The sequence below is a fragment of the Rattus norvegicus genome, chromosome 3, assembly GCF_036323735.1.
Source record: "Rattus norvegicus strain BN/NHsdMcwi chromosome 3, GRCr8, whole genome shotgun sequence".
Classification (NCBI taxonomy): domain Eukaryota; kingdom Metazoa; phylum Chordata; class Mammalia; order Rodentia; family Muridae; genus Rattus; species Rattus norvegicus.
The window spans coordinates 98,310,762-98,328,711 of NC_086021.1; the positions used below are offsets into that span (position 1 = coordinate 98,310,762).

Genomic DNA, 17,950 nt, shown 5'->3' on the forward strand with positions numbered 1-17,950 from the left:
GTTCATCTGTAGATTTGTGACCCTTATCTTATTGGCTGTAGATCACCTTCAGTTATTTTATTTACTTTATTATTGTTTAGATTAGATAATATAGTTACAACGCAAAACTTACCTAAAGGATATACAATAAGAACTTTCTTTAACCCTACACCCTGCTCCCTGTGAGTCCTTGCAATAGATAACCACTATCAGTTTCAGTTCTTACATATCTCTTAAAAGATAGTGTATGTATGTGTAAGCACATAAAGTAGTGCTTTCCATCTTTTATGTGATCTAAATGACAACATGCTATACAATACTCTTCTGCATTTTTCTTTCTGTACAGTGTTTCTTATGATCTCCCATATTTTTGTAAAGACTGTGTGTATGTGTGTGTGTATGTGTGTTATATGCATCCATGTGTGCACATGCAGAGGCCTGAGCAAGATGTCAGTAGTCTTCCTCTATTGCTTTTCAAAGTCAGAAGGCGCTCAGGATCTGCCTGTCTCCATTCCTCAGTGCTGTCATTGCAGAATCCCTTTTCCCCTTTTTCCCTTTTCCCCTTTCTGGGACCAGTTTATTGCCTTGGTGCTGGGGATTTAAACTCAAGTTCTCATGCTTTCAGGGCAAGCTTATGTTTTTACCCACTGAGCTGTCTTTAGTTCTTCTCATCTTGTTTCGAGATAGGGTCTTACTCTGAATCCCAGGTTAGCTGAGAGCTTGCAGCAGTCCTCTTGTCTCTGCTTCCTGGAGTGCTGAGATTATAGGCATGAGCTATCACTCTGGTGGCAGCTGCAGCTGCTGCTGCTATTGCTGCTGGTGCAGGCAGCCCCCACAGCTGCCACTCCTCCTCCTTCCCTGCCCTGCACCCCTTTCTCCTCTTGAAAAAATAGCTACCTAGTAATTCATTGTAACCAGTGTCCTGTTGAAGGACTTTGGAGTTTACAGTCTTGCTATACAAACTGCTACATATTGTCTTTTACAAATGCATGTCAGATAGCATTTGAAATACAACTGCAAGGAGGAAAAGGTGCATGTATAATTTTGGTAGATAGTGCCTTATCTTCCTCTCTATACAGCTTGTTCCAACTAATAATCTCATCTATAGGCGTTTGTTCTTTTTTGTTTTTCAAACAAGTCCTCACTGTAGCCAAGACTGGTTTTGAATTCAGAATAGTCCTCCTGCCTGAATGCTTGGGATTGCAAATGTGAGCCACTGCGTCTGCCCCACTTCACCCCCACGGTCTTTCAGAATGCTTGATTTTATAAGCACTTGCTAAAGGAATGTGTTACCAATTTTTGATATTTATGGATTTAGTAGGGTAAAGACTACTACATGAGCATTTAGGTTTCTATTCCTTATGTCCCTCCACATCCTTAATGGTGCTGCCTTCTCTCTGCTGGCCATGTGCTTTACCTCTTTCTCTGCATGTTACTGTTTTCTCCCCTTAGTAATTCTGTAGAAGTTCTTTATAAATTGGAAAATTAACTTATAATAGGAGTTTCTTGTCATTTGTCTTTTGACTTTGTTGAAGGTTATTTTTGTCATCGAACTTATTTTAAGTCAAAATTATACACTTTTCCTTTTATGGCTCCTAGGCTTTGTGTCATCATTAAGATCATTTCCTTTTACATTTTACTTTTATACATTTAAATCTTTGATTCACTAGGAAACTTAGTTCCAGATGACCAACTGCTATGCTTTCAAAACAGACATTAAAGCTAACTGTTTTTGTTGTTCTTTGGTATGTGTTTGGGGGGAGTGGCAGGTGGAACATTAATATGTACTGTAGCTGTCCTGGAACCCTCTGTGTAGACCATGCTGGCCTCGAACTCACAGAGATCTGCCTACCTCTTCCTCCCAAGTGCTGGGATTAAAATGAGTGAGCCATATCATCCAGCAAGTTCCTATTTATTACTTTTAGCTGTTTTAACTAAAGTAATAATTAAGCTATAAAATGTATAGTTATAGACTTGAACTTTATTTACTCTTGATAGACTTAGTATATTGGAACTCTGTTGCTGTAGGATTCATTTTTTTTTTCAAAGTCATCTGCCCCTACTAGAGGGTAGCTTTAAGTTTCAGAAGTTGTGCCCCAGCCTGGAAACCATTGATCTTTAGTTTATTTATGGGTTCAGCGGGCACCAAGTTGCTGCTCATATGATTTTTCTGAATCGATTTTAACCCTTTTTTGGAATTAGGTTAATGATTCTTGCTACTTCTTTCTCTCATTTGAAATTAAGGGAGCTAATTAATTCTAACCTGTGTTAGATGCTTCGAATGTTGTGAGTAATGATACACCTCATGTAGGTTTGTATTTGTGTGTGTGATTGTCTATGTGTGTGTGTTCTATGTGTTAGGTGCTTGCAGAGGCCAGAAGAAGGTGTTGGATCTCCTGAAGCTAGAGTTCCAAGAGGGTGTGAGCTGTCTGACATATGGGTGCTGAGAACTTAACCCATGCCCTCTAGAAGAGCAGCAAACACTCTTAGCCAATGAGTCATCATCTCCAGCTCCTCATGTAGATGTTTTTTATGAACATCTTTATGCTTTCATGAACAACAACAACACCCACCCCCAAACAAAAAGAGAAGTAGAGTGAGGAAAAAGTTAATTCAATTCACTCTGGGGTTTCTTTATTTTGTTTTATTTTGTTTTTGAGACAGAGTCTCTGTATTTTTGTCCTGACTATCCTGGAACTCACTATGTATACCAGGTTGGCTTTGAACTCACAGAGATCCATTTACCTCCCAAATGCTGGGATTAAAGATACACACCACACCTGCCTCCCTCTAATTTTTGAGAGGAAACTTCCTTGGTGAATGACTTTGATCTCTAAGATATCCTGGCAAAAAAGGCCATAAGGTCCAGTGGATATGGTGACTGATACCTATAAGGTTTGTTTATAATGCCATCTGCGGCTCTAATCTGCAGTAGCCAGAGGGACTCAGAGATGTAGCCAAGAGGACATTTTGCTTCTGATTTAAACCCTTCTGGGTTTTTCAAATCTCTGTGTGATGCATTTGTAAAATACTGTAACTGCCAATCACTCTCATGGCCTCATCTACAGGCTACCCATGGATCTTTGTGTAAGGTATAGTTTATAATTTACAGATCTGATAGGAAAGCAGAGTCATCTACTTCTCTGGGCATCAGTATTTCTAGCTCTTCCCTTTCCTTGCTAAGACATTTTCACTCAGAAATAATTTCCTATTGTTGGGTTTTTTCCTTTTGAAGGTACACTGGAACCTCTTGGGGTTTTGTGTTCACTTTTTTATTGGCTAGTTGGTGGGTTAAGGTGGTGTTGTTTTGTTATTTTTAGGGGTTTTTGTTTATTTGGGTTTTTTTTGTTTGTTTGTTTTTGAGAGCTACTTTGTAACCCTAACTGACCTGGAACACACCTTGTAGATCAGGGTAGCCTCAAACTTGCTGCTGTCCTTGTGCTTGTGCACCCCATCACTCCTCAGTACAGTGGTTACAGATATACACTGCTGTGCTTGGCTTCCCCTGACCCTCAAGTAGTTTTGGTTTTGTTTCTTTCTTTCCAAACCAGAATTGAATTCAGAGCCTACCACATGCAAGATAAACATTCTCCCATTGAGTCATACATTTCCCCAGTTCTAGCTGTCCTGTAAGTCTTTCCCATATGTTTCACCACTAAGGGACAGCAAGTTGCTGAGTTCTCAACTGTGGTCCCAGACTTGCAGCATTTGAGATGCTTGGGGCCTTGCTGGAAATATTTGCTCTCAGACTCTGCCCTGCATTGTTCAGGAGTCACTGACCAAGCTGCATGGCAGAGTGAGGTGTGCAACATCAACAGGGCTTCTCAGTGCTATGAGCTGCCAGCAGCTTAGGTTGTGTTTCACTCACATCTTTTTTCCTATCCACTTACCTTGTTGCTCAATGCAAAAAGGGATCGATCTTTATCTTTAAAGCATTACTTTTCTCTACCCAAGAACTGTCCTTGTGCGCATTATTAATTCACTGAAACTTCACCTTTGTGAGGGGAAGTTGTTGCACATGTGAACTATAGTAGCCACTGACTATTATAACCTTTTCTGTTTCTATATGGGAAATTATTAAGCAACAGACAGCAAGTGTAAGTTGCTAATTGGAGTTTTGAAAGAAAATCAAATAATGCTGTCTATGTAATAGTGCCAGGTGCTGTCTATAATGGAGCTATCATATTCCCCTGTGTGCCTACCAAATGCCTTTAATAGGGTAGAATCATGGGCTCAGATAAATAGATCACTGGCTGTCTTTCTGAGCTCACTATAGTTACCAGGAGCTGTAACGAAATTGGGTAGAGTTAGAAGAGATAGCAAACTTTGGGAGGTAGCCATTGCCTTAGAATTATAAGACTTTACAAAACATAAAGTGGCTTGGAATTGAGTCTGACAGAATGGTCTTTGTCCATCTGCACAGTTTTTGCAAGCTTTAAGCCAAGCTTTCCAGAAGAAAAACCTTATTTTCTTCTCATCCTTATAATCAGATGCTTCTTGTTAGTAGTTTAAGATCATTACGGTCTGTCCCTCCCTGCCATTTAGTGGTAAAGAGATTAAGCGTAGGCATCCTCTATATAGGCTAATGTTCTTCTACTGCAATATCCCCAGCCCTCTTTCTATAGTTAGGTCTCACTGAGTTGTCCAGGGTGGCCTTGAACTCTCTACATGTAGCCCAGGCAAACCTTGAACTTGCTATCCATCTGCCTCAACCTTTTGAGTAGCTGTGATTATAGGCCAGTACCTATAGGTTCAGATTATTATAGACTGCTGTTTTTAACCAAAATGCATGCTGATATTTACAATCTAGATCTCTGTGTCATCAAGTCAGATGACCTGGCATATATATTGGGGACATAGAGTATAGGTAAAATGGTAACTATGCAAAGTAGTCCATAGCATTCTATCATCTTCCTATTCTTTTTTTTTTTTTTTTTTTTTTTTTTTTTTTTGGAGCTGGGGACCGAACCCAGGGCCTTGCGCTTGCTAGGCAAGCGCTCTACCACTGAGCTAAATCCCCAACCCCTCATCTTCCTATTCTTAATCCCACTTAATATTTTTTCCTTCCAACCCCCACTTAATATTTTAAGATTCATTTTTATTTTTGTTTATGTGTATATGTTTATATACATGTAGGTGCCCGTAGACACTAGGAGGTGTCAAATCCCCTGGAGCTAGAGTTCAAGTGGTTGTGAGCCATACCATGTGGGTGCTGGGAATCAAACTGAGGTCCTGTTGGAGTCCTCTTCAAGACTGGTACATGCTTGTAACTCGTGTAACTGCTGGACCGTTTCTCCAGCTCTCCTACTTAATATTTGTTGTTCTTTCTACTCCCTGCCTTTGCTGGCAAAGTTCTAAATTGTTAATTTCTTTGTCTCTTACGGAGGATTATGCCCACATCAAGATTAGAAAAGCAAAATGAACTTACTACTGAGAGCAACAAATTCTTCTGTGTCTTGTCCTTCACTAGAATCGTGTGGATCCAGAGGAAATTGCCATATTTTTGGCAAAAGGCTTGGGACCCTGTGTCAGGAGCAGACGGTCCCATGCTAACAAGATAAATGTAGTCATGCAGGCTGGAGCAGATGGTGGGTTGGGAGTTGAGCAGCAGAGAGGCCTAATGGTGATAGCAGTAGTATTTGGATGTCATTATTTTATTAGTTAGCAAACAGAATTGTCCTCAGTTTTATGTGTAATGGTGCTGTAGGTGTCAGCCCCCAGGGATTGGCACAACAGCCTAATCAATGTGTTCTGATGTCATTTTTTTTATCTACTCTGTTATCTCTGTGGCTTTGTTAGCAACACATAGGGAAAGGGGAACAAATACAATTTTACACATCATTCAATCTCCAGACCATAAGCCTTTTAAAACCATCTTTTTGTTTTGTTTTCCTTGGCTAGTTTCCTAGGGAAACTTGCCCTTTCTATCTCATTCCTGAATTTTGGCTTACTGGAATATAGATGGATGGATGGATGGATGGATGGATGGATGGATGGACGGACGGACGGACGGGTGGACAGGTGGACGGGTGGACGGGTGGGTGGGTGGGTGGATGGATAGATGAAGGCAGTCTGACCTTTGTTTGGTTTTGCTTTTAACTTATGTTTTAACTTTATGTCCCTTTAGTGGACATTTCTTTCAAATAAGAGAACAAGTATAAAGTCACTTTACCTGGAGTGGAGCTAAGTGAATCAAAGCTTAGGAGCTTGGCCTGTTTGCATGTATCCTAATGTTCTGCCCTTGAGGGTGGCAGTGGGCCCTTTTGTTCCAGCCTCACATCAAAGATAAACCACTTTCCCACAGTGCAAACAGAGAGGGTTCAAAAGCAAATCAAAGCTAGACTAGGCATAGTCCTGTGCTCTCTAGCATCTCATTAGTCCCTTCAAGTCGTCCTCACCGTCTCTAGCCTCTAACTTTGTTTCCTCAGTAAGTCCAGTCTTCTACTTAGCCTTAGCCAGCCCAGTGCATTATTCTTGGTAATGTCGATATAGATAAGGAGTACCTGGGGACATTGGTTCATGGTATTTAAGAGGCACAGAGTGTCATGAGAAACGCACAGAACTCCCACTGTCTAGTCCAGGGTGGGCTTTGTTTCTCTTTTAACTCTGTGGAGTTGGGATTAGTGTTCCTGGAGATAGAGACACAAGTTTCTGGAATGACTTCCTTCTATGAGATCACATAGCAGGTTCTGAGGAGGCTTGCTTTCCCAGGAGCATTCTAATTGCATCCCCTTTATTTTAGAACTAGTGGGTTTGCATTTTCATTTATCATGGTTTCATACTTTAAACAATAGCAGCATTGAAGTGGATCTCCGGGGCATTTGTTAATAACTTTTTTTCTTATCTAATCAGTTGTGAAATAAGACTCCGCTGCTGCTGCTGCTGCTGGTGGTGGTGGTGGTGGTGGTGGTGGTAATGGACTGGTCTATAGTTTCTACTAAGTGGCAGATGCATGGATCCTTCCTCCCTCTCTTATTTCTACTTCCCAACATCTTAAGTTAATTAACAACTTACCCCATTTCCAAAGAGGATTCACACCCTTAGAAGAGCCCCATTCTTGGTCTCAGAATTTCTAAAAGCATGTGTTTAAACTTTCTCCCCTTTTTTTCTTCATCCAATGCAGCCTCCGTGAATGTCCTGGTACAGAACTGCAAGATCTACAATGATGCCAGCTGTGACATTTCTGCAGATGGCCAGCTCCTGGCAGCTTTCATCCCGAGTAGCCAGAGGGGCTTTCCTGATGAAGGCATCCTGGCAGTGTATTCCCTGGCCCCCCATAACTTGGGGGAAATGCTCTACACCAAGCGATTTGGTAAGGGATAGGAAGCCCAACCTAATGACAGAGTTGACGCTGATGCCTTGGCATAGGCATTCCTAGGTGAGGCATGGAGTACATGGGTGAGAGTAATGGTCACGTACTACCTCTGCCTTCAGTCACTGAGGCACAGCCAGAGAAAGATGGCTTTGCAGGAGTCCTGGCTATAGGATTCATTACAGAAGCAGAATCTCACAGTAAGAGTTCTCCCTGCCACAACAGCATCACCAGTGTGCTCCTGTCACAAAAGCTAGCAATAAGGAAGGAGCTTTTTAGTTGTGGCATGGAAAGCTGGGTAAGCACATGCACTGCAAGGTAATTTAAGGTCTTCCAGAGCATGTGCATGCTTTTATCCAGAGATTCTACTCTAAGGAAATAACCCACTTCTAAAGAAATAATCAGAAAACTACAAAGATTATACAAAGATATTTGCACTGTGTTATCCTGTATCATACAGGAAAACATCAAATTGTTACTTCAAGGGATTTTTTTTTTAAGGAGTAGCTTAAATAAATGACTGTACAGTGGTGTCATAAACTACAAGTAGCTTTAACACTGCCCTTATGAAAGATGATTTAATAACAGAAGGGATTTATAATGCCTAGGTGGACAAATATTTCAGAGCAGTGCTTAGAGTGTGCTAGCAGCCTTGTAAAGTTATGGGAACCGTAGTTATTATTCAGTAGTGCTGTGTGCACCACACTGCACTCAGTAAGTGTGTGCCTTCTCTCACTGCACACTGCCACCTTAGAAGATCATCTGAGCAGAGTCAGACTATGAAAGCTGGAGAAAAGGAGAAAGGACTGCATGGAAGTTGTTCCATGGAACAGCAAGAGATCTGAAAAATGTGACTGTCTTCTGTTGTCCCTCAGGTCCCAATGCCATTTCTGTAAGCCTGTCCCCAATGGGCCGATACGTTATGGTGGGCTTGGCCTCACGAAGGATCCTGCTGCACCCCTCTACAGAGCACATGGTAGCCCAGGTCTTCAGGCTGCAGCAGGCCCATGGTGGTGAGACTTCCATGAGGGTGAGTGTCATTGTTTACATCCTCCTGGACATGGCAGGGTAGTGAGGGACTATGATGTGCTCCTCCAGTCAGGCCAACACCCTAGTCGAGGTGACCCATAACCAGTATCCTTCACTTTTACAAGATCAGAGCTGTTGAAAGTCAGGACCTTTCAACTGCACCTGTTGGCATTGTTCCATAATCTTAACTACTCGGGAGGCTGAGGCAAGATTTTTCCCTTGAAATTAAAATATAGACAATGGGAAGTAGTATCTTGGCGGCATACTTGCCTAGTGTATGAGTAAGGATCATAGCACCAAAAAACACTTCAGGAACTTTCTCAAACCAAAGATTATGAAGCCAGAGGCTTTAATACTTCCTAACCTCAATGTGAACCTGTAATGCAGTGATATGTGAAGGGCCCAGTAAAAATTGTATGTGTCTTTAAATAAAGTTCTTGTTCTGGCTTGGTATTGAGGAAACAAGCTAAAAAAAAAAAAGTTGTATACCATGATTACACCATGTCCTAGAGGAACAAGAGGACTTTGGGCAGCTTTTTTGCCCTGAATTATCAAACCGATTTTCCCAATGTTATTTAGGACCTTACATGGCCATGAACTCTTTTTGGGTATAGTATGGCTAATTGTCCTCTGGACTCACCCAGACTAGTGTGGCTAAGTTTCCCTCATCCTCTAAGGTTTTGTCAGAGAGAATCAAGCATTTGAACAGTTCTAGTTTGATAGTATTTAAAGCTCAGTTCCAATCTAAGAACTGGTGGATTAATTTCTCAGTTTCATGTGGTCTGTGCTGTTTATAGTTTGGTGCACTTGGTGGAGTTGTTTTGTTTTATTTTGTTTTGGTTGGTTTTTGTTTGTTCATTCCCTTTAGCTGTGTGCATTGTATGGTTAATCTAATCCAACTGGGTTCAGTATAAGTTCCTTAAGAACATAGTCCCTGGGCCCTTCATCTAGGGCTGTGCTTTAGAGACTTGTTGAATGCTTAGACTAGGAAGCATTTGCTGTCAAGAGACAAAGTAGTTATGCTAAGTGTGCCTGTGGTCTTTCCTTTGTGGCCTCTTCTTCCTCTGGTTTCTTAATTATAGTATCTTCTGGCTGACTGTACTAAACTGCTTTTCAATCTCCCTGAACCTGATACTGATAAGGCTCTTGTTTGCCAGGACACTTTAAAACCTAGGGTGTTTTCCTCTTCCACATCTTCATTTGCCCTCAAGTCTGTCGTCACCTTTGGCAGCTTCCTTTATGGAACTGGCTACTCCCACTACTCTACTGAGGACACACCATTATGCTAATACTTGTTTCACCAACCTGCAGTTGTTTCTGTATTCTGGACTTGAGCTCCTTCGGAGAGCAGAGAGGTCGATTTTCTCTCTATGAAATCGAAAGACCTAGTAAGAAAACCTGATACACAGTAGAAAGTAAGTGAATTAAAGGGAATCTCAGAAAAGCACCTTTGTCCCTTGTCATTTTCAAGTGGTAACTATCAGAACCAGTGGCATCCTTGCAAAGCTCTGAATGGGGCAGCAACAAGGCACTCTGCCTCTGATAACATGAGAGTAGTGTTCTGATACTTGAGTTCTGTATGGGTGAGAATGAGAAAACCATGATAGTTCACCAAGCTCATTTTCTTAACTAGATATCTGAAGGTGGAGGTAGAGTTTAATGTAGTGTTGCTCTTGCACTAATCTTAAGCAGACTGTAAAAGCACCTGGTATCTGCCTCCCACCACCTATATCCTGGTCCCAACAGCTCTTCTAACTAGTTGTAAAAAATAAAAAATTTTATGTATCTTATTGCAGTAATGCTGATACACATCTCCAGCTATTTTTCAAAAGTCAGACCTCTTACCCAGTTCCTAGGCAAAACTTGCCAGCTATCCATCTTCCTCATAATCAGTCAGAAATACCTGGCTAAAATCAAATACCTACAAGCAAAAGCTAAGATATCTTTTGTCATGTGAGGCCAGAGTTGAGGGAATTTGGTTGGAGGATTCTACTGGGAAGATATAATCCAGTTGACCCACTGCAGTCTTGCTGAGGCACTCATGGCAGCTAGCCAGATGTGTGCCTTCTGCATGCAGATATTTCTGAGCATGCCCCCCCATCTCCAGTGAGGCTGTTTGATTCTCAGTAAGTACCATCTGTCACTGGGGAGAAAACGGAAGTGACTGGAAAATACCTCATTTGGGAAGCATTCCTCTCACCAAGAGGATCAAGGTATCTCAACAAAGATTTTGCTCAATCAGACATTCACTGACTTTTCTGGGTTTTGAGGTCTCGCTTGTTCCTATAGTCAAAGAACCAAAGCATTCAGCAAATGTCCCCGAACTCAATCTTCAGTGGAAGGGAAGTCACACATGCTGTATGAATGCACAAATGTGTGTTGCTAGGCATTAGACTCCTTCACACATGCTAGGTAGCCTGGCATTCCCTCTTTTAGTTGGGCTATGCCATCCTTAGGCACACTGTGATGTGCCATCCAGCAGATCCAAAAGTTCTGGGGAGTTTTGTCAATTGGGACTGAAGGATCTCTCTGCCTCTGTGTGTCTCTATCTCTCTGTCTTTCTCTGTCTCTGTCTTTGTCTCTGTGTGTGTGTGTGTGTGTGTATCTGTCTGTCTGTCTGTCTGTCTGTCTGTCTGTCTGTCTGTCTGTGCATAGATTAGCATTATCAGTTCACTATCTGCAAAGTTAGCATTGCCCTTGAAACATGCTTGGGTAGAGGGAAAGCCTAGAGTTTCTCTACTGTGTATCCCCACACACACACACACCATGGAATAACTTCTTGGATTCAATATAATCAGAGATGAACTTGTTGTACCAACAGACATTCCCAGGGGAAAATCCTCTGGGGTATTGTTTTATTTTAATTCCCATTAAGTGATGTCTCTCTCAGGAGATGATCTCTTACAGGATCCCATATGAAATCTCTTCTGTAAATGAATTGATAATTGCTGTTAGCCTTGGTGTGCTTATTCGAAGGGCTCAACAGTTTTCCGTGGGCATTGGAGCTATAGGTCTTGTGCAACAGGGGCTCTCGAAAAACACAGATTCACGTTAGACCTACAGTCACAAGAGTGGGTTCTGGTGATCCAGCTACTTAGAGGCTGAATCAGGATTGTAAGGTTGAGGCCAGCCTGTTCTATTATGAGGCCTTGTCTCCAGATTAAAAAGTATTTACAAGGTATAACAATGGTACAGTGTCTGTATCTTAAAACAAGCCTCCCATGCTGGGGTGGTGGCTCAGTAGAGAAGACCACTTACTGCTTTTGCAGAGGACCAGGTTTGGTTCCCAAACACCTACCTGGAGGCTCAAAATCATCAATACCTCCAGTTCCAGGGAATCCGATGCTTTCTTCCAGGGTAACTGGCATGCATGTAGGCGGTGCCTGTACATAAATGTAGGCAAATCACTCATGTATGAAAAAGGATTTTAGAATTTAAAACAAGCCCCTCCCTCCCAATGGTTCTGTTTTACCCGTGAGCTTGTAAACTGCTGGTCTACCACTTCGATCACTTTGACTAAGGTGTTCCCTTTAGTATTTCAGCAAGGCAAGCAGAGATTGAACCTCAGATTTTCTTACACTATCATGATTCTGAGGTATGTCCTCCTTTGATCCTTTGCTAATTTTATTGCTGTTTGTGTTCTGTTTCCACCAAATTCAGCCTCCCTAGGGTCTCACTGTATAGACCAAGCTGATCTTGAATTTACAGAGATCTGTCTGCCTTTTCCTCCCAAGCTCAGGGATTAAAGTCTCCCTGCCGTTTTACTTCCGATTTTAGAAGACAATGCTTTTATTTCTATTATATCTTCAGCTATTTATATACACTTCCAGTTTAGCTTGGTAGGATAGAGCTGGTAAAGACTGGAACTGTTCGTAACCGCATCAGCCCCTAGCTTGGTCATGGAGCTGCCTTAGTTCCATTGTGGTAGGAGATAGAGCAGAGCAGTTCCATCACGGCCACACTGAGTCTCTTGAGTGCCTGTGCTTCACCTCCCATCTTCTCAGTTGTTGCCGTTCTCCAGGTCTTTCTCTTAACTGTCTGTACCTCTTCAAGGCTTTGATTCCTCAGGTTGAGTCATTTTCAGTTCTGTCCTATTTCTAGGAGGGAAGATCCTTTTAGAATTTCCTCTCTCTGCTTTCTGAGGCTCCTTCTAATTCTAAGAATTGGCAGAGCAGGAAGAGTGGGCCCAGGCTCCTGTTTTCTATCCCCCTTTCTCTGTCCACTAGAGAAAGCCCTAGGCTAAAGTTGTGGCTCTGCATGACTCAGTCGCCTTTGCTGATTCCCTTTCACTAGAGCAAGTAAGGGCTTTTTGTTAATTTCTGTTTTGTTTTAAGTTAGGCTTTTAGAGATTGCTGAGCTGAAGTTTTGCTGAATTCCCAAAACACTAAACTGCCTGTGTTCCCGCTCAGCTTTCATTTTCTAATTGGAACGAGGCACAATATTGTAACAGAAAACTGCAATTAATTTTCTAAAATAGTGGCAACTTGCACATTATAATAACTTTGGTTGTAACCAAGTGAAAGCACAATAACAAAATTACTAATGAAGCCAGAAATAGTCATATACCAAATCTTCCTTCAGTTTGTGTCATATAAGCCGTGTTAATTCAGGGAAAGAATAAAAAGTCAGGGTTGGGGTATGGGGCTCGAGGACAAGGGATTTGCTAGGCATTCTCAACTAGAAAGTGAGAAGAAAATAAGGATTAGTATCTTCCAAATGGGAGTTAACATATCATGTTCTTTCCCCAAGGCACGTACTGTCCTTCCCCAACAGATGCAAATTATAGGCAGAAAAATGGTTTAGAGCTGGAGCGAAGTAGTTTTCTAGCCTGTACAAGACCAGATTCGGTCCCCAGCACCACAAGGAGAAAGGACTGGAAACAATTCTCAGTACATTAGGAGGCTCTGGGGACTTGAAGCTCAGTGCTGCTGACCCACATACCACCCTACTTTCTCTCTTTCTGTAGAAGCGATGGACAAGAACACCATCAATTTGACTTGGTTGGGGGAATATCGTCCAATTTATTGAAAATGGTTTCTTTATGCAGTACAGCGGTGTTTAAAGGCTGTGTTGCCTGGTTAGCCATATGGAAGATGTATTAGGATGACTGTTTGGTTTTCTTGTGTTAATGATGCTAGAGATTAGACCCAGAGCTCAGAGCCTGCACATACAAAGTCAGCAGTCTACCTCTGAGCTACACCCACGGCTTTCTTCCCTTCTTGGTTTTATGAGTTGCTGTTCAGTGATGAGCTCTCATCTGGTTTACTTCTATGGTCCCTCCTATTAACCATCTTTCAGATATTTCCAAGTCACTGAGAAATCCATATCCTAAGCTTTCTGAGTCATGCTAACCATCATCCTGGTGTTGGTGTCCTGGAAAACTTAAGGACTAAAACCGATCCAGGAACGATGCATACCTGAGGGCAGCACTTGAGAACTGGAGGCAGGGTTCAAGGTTGGGCTGTGAGATAGCTCAAAACAGGTAAAGGCACCTGCCTGCCACTAAGCCTGACCTGAATTCACTATGTGGGTACATAGTGAAAGGAGAAAACTAACTCCCAAAAGGTGCCCTCAGACCTCCACACGCATATTCTGTCACACCACACATACACACACACACACACACACACACACACACACACACACACACACACATACATAAATGTAAAAACATTTCCAAGTGAGTTTAAGACAAGTCTGGGTGGGACTGAGGAGATGGCCAGTGGTTGGGAACACTTGCTGCTGCTCTTACAGAGAGCCCAGGTTCAGTTCCCAGCACCCACATGACGACTCATAACTGTCTGTAGCTCTAGTTTCATTATATAATGAAAATAAATAAATCTTAAAAGAAAAAGAAGAAAAGCCTAGACTATAGAAACTCTGACTCAGGAAAAAAAAAAACCAAACCACCACAATATCCACAAAAGAAGATTAATTGAAAAGACTAGACATGCAGAGTGCTGGACTTTCTGTGATTTCCATCCTGTAGCTCAGATCCTGGGTCTGAGTGTTGCCTGAGGCCATTAGCCCTGGCCAGCATTTATATGACTTCTAATACATGGGCTCTTCTGAACCACCTACTCTTATTTTAATGTGTCTAATCTTCACCAGTATCCTCCCCTAGACCCCCACCCTGAAGTATAATCCTACACATCTCTGTAAATATGCACTTTAAAGCTTTAATTTTCGAACTCGTGATCCTCCTGCCTCTGCCTCCTTCAGCAAATCCTACCGGTGTGCGCCACCACAACCGGCAAGCTTTAATTTTCAAAGGTAATCCAAAACTCTGGCTTGGTGAAGAACACTCGGAAGGCCCAAAGGTCTGAACTATTTTTTAATCATGGGGAAACAGATTCAGCTTTGAGTGGGGAGTAAATACTAAAATTACAGACACTTTATTTTTATATATTGGAAGGGTACCATTTCTTCAAGGGAAGATTGGCACTGAAGTGAGACAGCTTTGTTGTCAAAAATGATTTACTCCTTCCCAAGATTCTGCCCTCATTAATTTCCTTAAAGCTGCCTGTCAGCTGATTAAAAGCTACTTCTGCTGCAATTATCTTAACGTTGACTTCTGCTATATTGTGCAAGGCTTCTGTCCTCAAAACATTCCTCTCTTCAGAACATTGCAAAAAAGTAGGAGGGGCAAGTTAAAAGTCAGAGGTGTCTCTGATGTGCTTTGTCAGAGGAGGGGAGAATAAGATACAAAATTAAAAATGTCGTTAGAACTGCCATCAGAGCCATTAGTTCAGGAGAACTTTTCCATAACAGTAGCACAGTCTGATGATCCCCTCACACATACACACCCCACCAGTGTCTCTCTTAGGAGAATGGATTCTGTACTACATTCATGTCCTCTCAAAAGAAAATCATGTTGTGTGCCTCCTGTAGGTTTTAAACTAAAACTCTTGGGACTCTGAATTAAGAGTTTATTGGACTGGACATTGTTGTAGTTCAACAACAGAGTACTTGCTTAGCATGTGAGCAGCCCTAGTGAATCACAAGTAGTGGAAGGGGAAATATGGTATGTTTCCTCTACCACCTACAGTGAGGCTAGATAGCAATTTGAAAAATATTCCTAAAACCAAGATCTAAGAGTATTTTTGTAACAAAAAATAAGGGAAAGAACATGTAAGTTCACTTTGGACCTGCACTGATAAATAAGAGGAGCAGATTATTCTGTGAGGCTGGAGAATAGCTGTTGCATCTAGATTGGAAAAATTAGTAGCTAGGGATGTTAGCTGTGGTATTGAATGTGATGAGAACAGAGTCAAGGTTTCAGTATGAATTCAGGAATGTGAGAGAGGCCCCTTCATTATGTCTCATCACTTCCCTCCTCCACCCTCCACTCTTTGAATTAAATTCAGGACATCTCAGAATTTTGCTTCTGTCAAGGTCCAGGTACTAGGCTGGGTCTAGGAATATAGCAGTGACCAGAGACCTCTTGTGCATCTCAGTTTAATAATTTGCTGGTTTGGTTTGGTTTGGTTTGGTTTGGTTTGGTTTGGTTTGGTTTGGTTTGGTTTGGTTTGGTTTGGTGTTGGAGTCTCTGGTTGAAACCCATCTTGCTCTGTAGCCTAGGCTGGCCTTGAACTCATGATTCTGTTTTAGCTTCCTAAGTTCTGGGATCACAAATGTGCCCCAGCATCTCAGGCCAACTTTTGCTTTTGGATTGGTCTTATCACTTCCACCTCAAAATCTTTATTGTGTATGACACCCAGAAGGCATGAGTTGTTAGTTTCATGAATGTAAGTTACATTGAGTTCTGTATGTTATGTGCTTACCAGTCCCTACATGCACAGAATCTGTTTACTGCCCTCAATGTACACAGTAAACCATAATTGAGCAAAGGCACTAATGAGGAGTGTCCCTTTGAAAACAGAGTTTCCTATTCACTTTTATGGTTCTGCTATTCTTGTGTTGACCAAATAAAAAGAGGAAAATTAAGTAACTTGGTATTCTGATCATTGTTTTTAAACACTTTATTAGTCTTTCTCTTTTCTTGAGACAGTCCCTGTAGCTCAATAGATAATGCTTAAGTTTCCCTAGTTATTTGAATGAAAGGTTGTTGTTGTCGTCCCCCCAACCCCCATTTCTTTGCCATTTGCAGTACTCAGCATGTACTCAGGGTTTTGTTGTGCTAGGCAAGTTCTACTATTGAACACATTGTATCTCACTTTTTTTTTTTCTCTTTGTCACATAACCCAGACTAGTTTTTCATTTTCCGTACTGAAAGATGGTTGGCCATCCTATCTCTGCCTTCTGAGTGCTGGGTTTTCAGTTGTGTATCACCAGACCAAGTTTATGTGGCGCTGGAGATCAAACTCAGGACTTCGTGTGTGCTTAGGCAAGCACTCTACTAATTGGACTGTATCCTCAGCCTTGAATGTGGGAGACTTTTAGGCTGAGATCAAGACAAGTTGTTATATAGTCACATCAGGGTTCAAAGTAAGGTCCAGGTAAATGTTCCTGTCTTTTCATTTCTCTCCTCCCTGCCTCAGTCTCTGACCAAATGTTCTTTTGAGATGATTCTCAGGTCAATGCCAGAGACCTTGTATCTGGATTTCCCTTCAGCCCAAACTCTACCTGCAGCCAGGTTACCCTCAGGACAGAGTAGCTTGGGAAGATAGCAGAAGTCACTGAAAGGGAAAGTTCTGCCTTTGAAGGAGGTCTATCTAATGGTGGTTTATATAAGCCAGAAGGCACTCACAAGTAGAAGACTCCCCTCTGCTCTGCTCCCCACATCTGAATACACCTTTTGGGTTTCCTTAACAATAGCAGTTTAACAGTGCTTTTAATTAGATGAATTAAGAATGTTCTCTGATGTAGTCACCCCCTCCCGCCCCCCTATCACCTCCAATTCCCTATTACAGTGAGAGATCTGGGTTTCCATAGTAACAATACTACCAACCCAGGTTGCCTTTCACTGGTTATACTGGTCAGAGGAAAGTTATGGCCAGTCCTTTCCAGTGTGGTGGGCTGTCGGTGAGGTCTTTCTTAAAGTCCTGATGTCAGAGGGATGAGGTGAGGAATGCTAAGAGGCTAAGAATGTTAAGTGTGCTCCTAACAGAGACCTTGCTTTCTGGAAAGTGAAAGGGTTCCCACACCTCCTTCCCCAGGGTCTCAAATATGAGTTGAAAGTCAACCCATTCCAGACTAAAGTTTCCCCTCTCTCTGGGGCTAATTGATCTTCCTTGCATTTTATTATTTTTGATAACAAGTTGTTTCTCCTCCTATTCTTTTCTGTCTCCATCCAGAGAGTTTTCAACGTCCTTTACCCCATGCCTGCGGACCAGCGGAGACACGTCAGCATCAACTCTGCCCGCTGGCTACCTGAGCCAGGGCTCGGTTTGGCCTATGGCACCAACAAAGGAGACCTGGTGATCTGCCGACCAGAGTGAGTTACTCAGGGGGGTGGAGGGGGTGGGTATGGACACTATCTGAACAGAGGCCTAAACAAAATAGTACTTACTTGTAGGCCTGGCCAGATAGGTAGGTCCTTTTATGCAGATAATCCAAAACCTGCTAGAGAGGTATTAGAGGGTTACATGAAAAAGATGAGCAGAAGGATAAAGTTCAAAACAAGCCTGGATTGCATAACAAGACCCTGTCTCACAAAAGGGAGGGGAT

The 17,950-nt window shown here is 42.1% G+C and overlaps 1 protein-coding gene across 14 annotated transcripts in view; it reads left to right on the forward strand.

The window, feature by feature from the left end:
- The window catches only part of Ambra1 (autophagy and beclin 1 regulator 1), a 189,251-nt gene that overhangs the window by 154,136 nt on the left and 17,165 nt on the right, over positions 1 to 17,950 (forward strand). For all 14 annotated transcript variants that reach the window (NM_001134341.3, XM_008762030.4, XM_063284451.1 and 11 more), the window contains 3 exon segments: positions 7,103 to 7,291; positions 8,167 to 8,321; positions 17,578 to 17,717. In NM_001134341.3, the coding sequence (NP_001127813.3) occupies positions 7,103 to 7,291; positions 8,167 to 8,321; positions 17,578 to 17,717 (484 nt within the window).